Raw genomic sequence first — 5,799 nt, forward strand, 5'->3', positions numbered from 1 at the left:
GGGGGGGGGGGGGTGAGTGGCCAGAGACACTCGCAGCAGCAGCAGCAGCGCAACTCCAACCCGCGGGGCTCGTTTCTCCGTCGTTGTTCCTATTTTGCGGAGGAAACCGGTAGTACGGGTTCCGAGAGCACCTGACGTCTCGATGGCGACCGGCAAAGGCCGATAACGGTCGGTCAGCCCCCTGTATTTATTGATTTTTCTCTCCGCGTTACTGAAGACAAGCAGCCACTAGGTTGGAACCGTATCCATGGCTACATGTTTCTAGAGGCATCACATGACGTAAACTGACCAATGGACATCCAATAATTCTACTTCCGCCAAGTCATTATTCCGGAAATGTTTCACCATTCCCCTTACTTTAAATATTCCAACGTGGATGGTTGAGACTCTGGTGTTGTTCTCTTCCAAGACTGTTCTCTGAACCCAATTCTTTTGACAAGGTATGTATAAATAAATATTGAGAGAGGCCATGTGCCTCTGCCCATTTCAGTCTAACGAGTTGCCTACACAGCTAAGCGATTTATAGGTGCAAAACTAATGGTCACTATGACCGACAATAACATACAACCACACACACACATATATATATATATATATATATATATGTAATTCTTTATTTTGACGTCCACTCACAAAAGTTACAAACAATCTACAACATTTCTTAACCAACAAATGGAAGCTGATGATGGACAAAGAAGACTAAGCTACTTTCTACCTATTCAAACGTCACCTCTACTCATCTAGAATTATACGAGGTATTTCTTTGGTTTAATGGTGTTGTTTTCATCGTTCACCAATAAGTAATGTTTGATTATAACGTACCATCTTCACATCGCCAAATTATAGCTGGTATCGGGTTGGCAACCATAGAAGAATATATTTGTTATTATTGTTGTTGTCATCGACTTGATTTTATTTAATCGTTACGGGTCCTTTATAAGCCTATAAGTTGTTGTTTCTCCAACTGTAGCATTTCAGCCGACTTTACGGTCTTAGTTCAAATTCCGCCGAGGTCGACCTTACTTTTCATCTTTTCTCTGTCAATAAAAGAAGTCAACGTAATCGACTTACTCGCACCCACGAACTTGCTGGCCTTGTGCCAAAATTTGAAACCAATATCTCACGGTCTCCTGTAGACCTCCACAGAAAGTTGTCTAATGCAATTTTAATAACGACTTAAAGGAAATGCAATCATTAACTTAAACGGGTACTACTTAAATACAGAGATCCCGACGCATCTACCTAAACCTCGAACGAGTTTGCAGTGTAAAAGCATAGCGTTACGTAGATGCATCGGAACTTCTGTATTTAAGTAGTGCCCTTACATGTTTATATTTGCAGTTTATCAATAGAAATGCTGTAAATTTTTTACTGTTGACTCTACTTTTAAATATCCCCTATATCTTACACTGTTTCTTTATTATTTCAGAAATATCAGATGACACTGGCATTAAAAAAAAAAAAGAATTTTATTACTTTGGCTACATCATCAATATTTAGCATGGCTGGCCGGCAACGTATTTTTCTGCAGTATATGGATAATTTATCCTGATCGCGCTATTTATAGCATTATCTCGCGTTTGAGAAATAAATTTATTTCTGTATCTTACAATGTTTAGCATATTTTAAACACTAAAAGAAGACATTATCCACAGACGATATAACCCAGTTTAGATAAATCTATGGTGGATTGACTGAAATATTTCCTCCAAACTCGAGAATCTCAACAAGTTTTTTCTCAATTTCACTGTCTGGAATATTAGAGGAATATTTTGTATTTTAATGGTAATGACAACACAAATATTTGTAAGGATTAAAAGGCAAAACTGAACAGATAAGAATATCTACATAATTGAGAGAAAAAAAATTATTTTGGCAAATGAATTCTGTGAAAACAAAGTTAATTGCAAAACAGTAAAATAAGATTGATTTTTTTTTTTTTTTCCTGATGGGATGCTGAAAGAGAGAAGGAAACCATCATACGACTGTGATATCTGTAAAATGTCTTTATCTCAGGAAGATAACTTAACTCCTCAAGACAATTTTCACACAAGGGAAAAGCTATATCACTGTGGTAAATCATTCTCTAAAAATTATCATGTAACCACTCACAAAAGCATTCATACAGGAGAGAAATCATATCACTGTGATGTCTGTAGTAAATCATTTTCTAGAAATTGTGACTTAACTGCACATAAACGTATTCATACAGGAGAGAAACCATATCAGTGTGATATCTGTGGTAAATCATTCTCTCTAAATAATCCCTTAACTATTCACAAACGTATTCATACTGGAGAGAAGCCATATCACTGTGATATCTGTGGTAAATCGTTTTCTGGAAGTAGTAACTTAACTAAACACAAACGTATTCATACAGGAGATAAACCATATCACTGCGATATTTGTGGTAAATCATTCTCTCTAAATAATCCCTTAACTATTCACAAACGTATTCATACAGGAGAGAAGCCATATCACTGTGATATCTGTGGTAAATCGTTTTCTGGAAGTAGCGATTTAACTAAACACAAACGTATTCATACAGGAGAGAAACCATATCACTGCAATATTTGTGGTAAATCTTGCTCTACAAGTAGTGACTTAATTAAACACAAACGTGTTCACACAGGAGAAAAACCGTTTCAGTGTGATATATGTGGTAAAGCTTTCTCTCAAACTGGAAAATTAATTACTCACAAATACATTCATACTGGAGAAAAACCGTATCACTGTGATGTCTGTGGTAAATCATTCTCTCAAGGATGTAACTTAACTACTCACAAACGTATTCATACAGGAGAGGAACCGTATCATCATTGTAATATCTGTGGTAAATCATTCCCTAGAAAAAGTGACTTAACTAGACACCAACGTATTCATACAGGGGAGAAGCCATATCCCTGTGAAATCTGTGGTAAATCATTCACTCAAAATAGTGACTTAGCTAAACACAAGCATGTTCATACAGGAGAGAAACCATATCAGTGTGATATCTGTAATAAATTGTTCTCTTATTCATCAAACTTAACCAGTCATATACGTAGCCATACAGGAGAGAAGCCATACAATTGTGATATCTGCGGTAGATCATTCTCTGGAAGTAGTAACTTAACGAGACACCTGCGTATTCATTCAGGTGAGAAGCTGTATCACTGTGAGGTCTGTGGTAAATCATTCTCTGAAAGTAGTGTCTTAACCACTCATAAACGTGTTCATACAGGAGAGAAGCCATTCCCCTGTGATGTCTGTGGTAAATCATTCACTATTAGTAGTTGCCTTAGCAGACACAAACGTATTCACACAGGAGGAAAGTCACATGGCTGACGTCTTTGTTAATGCATTCTCTACAAAAAAGGTAATTCGTCAAACCTGTATTGATTCTTGCAGAAAAAGAACTATATTAATATTGAGTCGTTTGTCTGTTATTTTGCACAAGACTTTGTAACATCTAGATGGATATAATTTCAGCTATTGGGAGTAAAGTGACCACTCGTTTATTTTGAACCCAGCTAAATAATACTGTTTTAACCATTTCAAAAACTTGTTACCCCTCCACCAATAATCCAACATGATGTTTGTGTTCTGTAAATATTGCTTTATTAATCTCAGCAACCATATTTTTTATCACTTAATTACATTGGCAATCTAATATGGCAGTATTAGTTCGCTTAAGGAGTTGTTGTTAAGTGGATCCTTCTTTGCCTTTTGCAGAATGGTAAACATTTGAACCAGACTGCTGGGACCAACCCTAGCTTTATGATACAAGATCACTGTTTGAAAGTGATTTATATTAAAATCTTCAACCAAAATTTCATATTACTTTGATCTTTAACACCAGCTTAATAATGACAATTATCTTACTAACTTCTTCATTATTTTCAAAATTAATTCAAACCAAAGCAGTGGATTTGATCAGAAGTCTGATGCTAAAACAGTTAAACTTCACCATGGTGCATGACAATCTTCTCCTGTCCATTGACTTCCTGTAAATTAGGAAAATATTTTTACTAAAATGGAAGCTGTTTTAAATAAAAATTTCTTTCTCCATATCAGTCTCTCTGTGTGGCTATTCCTTGTTGAATGTCCCCATTTTCATCTTTCAATATACAGTTTTGTGTTGCTTTTACAATTGATACATCTACACCACCACCTTCCACCCTTGCTCATCACTCACCACGTTAACCTCTACTTCCACCTGTTTCTTCCTCACTCACAGTATTTTATCTGCCACTACGTTCTGAGTTCAAATTCTACCGAGGTTGACTTTGCCTTTAGACAAAACAAGATGCACGGATCATTCACAGCCAATTGCTTCCTCAGTCGGAATCTGGAATGTCCGTGTAGTTTCGCCCAATACTTTATTATTAGAACTGCAAAAACCTCACAAGAATATCACAAAATAACTACTACTCAGAGTTTCACATTCTCGTTTGTCAAACAAGATCAAGAATGGAATAAAAATTGGGATTGTCCATTTAATGTATAGTTTGATACGATTCAAATTGACATATTTTATTCCATTCTTGATCACAACTTCCCGACGAACAGCAAAGTGAAACTCTGAGCAGCAGTTTTTTGTAATGTTTACAGCTTTAATAATAAAGCATATTACTCTACCTCCGGTAATCAAGTACTATTTTTCCCCCCCACCTTGTTTTACATTTATGTGCTTGCTCAGGTATATATCTATAAACCAAGTTGTTTTGATATAGACATAACGGTCTTCAGCTACATGAATCGTTCTCAAGACACGTATTTCACAATAAATATTAGACTCAATAAATGGATGAAAACTTTTATTTTGAATCCTCCTAACACATTCCCATCCTGCTTTTCTAAGAGAATGTGTGTGTGTATGTGTTAGTTCTAGTTATATATATTGTATATATACTCAAATACCCAAAATTTCAAGGAGTTCCTGCATTAAAAACAGGAACAACACCAAAGTTATTTTGTGTTCTTTGCTACATTGGTTTCTATTAACCCATTTATTCTATCCGAAGAATTTTTATTCATTAAGATAGAAGAAATACATATAATTTAATATATATATACATCTTGTATATTTTTTACTTGTTTTAGTTATTAAGATTGCAGCCATGCTGGGGCACCACCTTAAATAATTTTTAGTCGAATGATTCGAACCTAGGATATATTCTTTTAAAGCTTGGTTATTCAGTTGGTGTCTTCCGCCAAGCCGCTAAGTTACAGGAACATAAACAAACCAACACCATTTGTCCAGCAATGAGGGGGGGGGCGAACACAGACACACACACATATACATATACAATGGGCTTCTTTCAGTTTCCGTCTATCATATCCACTCGCAAAGCTTTGGTCAGCCCAAGGTGCCACACAGTGGGACTGAATCCAGAACTATGTGGTCGGGAAGCAAACTTCTTACCACTTAGCCATGCTTGCACCTAAATACACACTTTTGGCTAAACGGGAATAATCCATCTCAACATGTTGCTATAGACACTCGCCTCTCAACGTTGCTATCAAATGACCTAAATAGCGCAATGAACATCCAATAATTCTACTTCCGTTCCGGAAGTATCTCAGCTTCGCTACTTCCACCTCCAATCAATATTCCAGTAAAGATTGTTATTTATTCCAAACAAATTCCAGTGTTGTTGTCTAACTCCGTGTTCCGTGAAATATCTTGACGTCCATCTGCAGTAGTCACAACGTTTCGAAACCTACCAGGTATTTATTGTATTCAACTGTCTTTTTTTTTTTTCGTTTACACATATATGTATGTGTGTTTGTATGTATATATATATATATATATAT

The 5,799-nt window shown here is 36.0% G+C and overlaps 1 protein-coding gene across 1 annotated transcript in view; it reads left to right on the top strand.

The window, feature by feature from the left end:
- The first annotated feature begins 128 nt into the window (after nt 1-128).
- The window catches only part of LOC106868801 (zinc finger protein 271-like), a 9,389-nt gene continuing 3,718 nt past the window's right edge, over nt 129-5,799 (top strand). Inside the window, exons 1-2 of the mRNA XM_052975381.1 lie at nt 129-440; nt 1,430-5,712. Of these exons, the coding sequence (XP_052831341.1) occupies nt 1,954-3,327 (1,374 nt within the window). The 5' untranslated portion in view covers nt 129-440; nt 1,430-1,953 and the 3' untranslated portion in view covers nt 3,328-5,712. The remainder of the gene's footprint in view (nt 441-1,429; nt 5,713-5,799) is intronic.

This window comes from Octopus bimaculoides, chromosome 21 (genome assembly GCF_001194135.2).
Source record: "Octopus bimaculoides isolate UCB-OBI-ISO-001 chromosome 21, ASM119413v2, whole genome shotgun sequence".
NCBI lineage: Eukaryota > Metazoa > Mollusca > Cephalopoda > Octopoda > Octopodidae > Octopus > Octopus bimaculoides.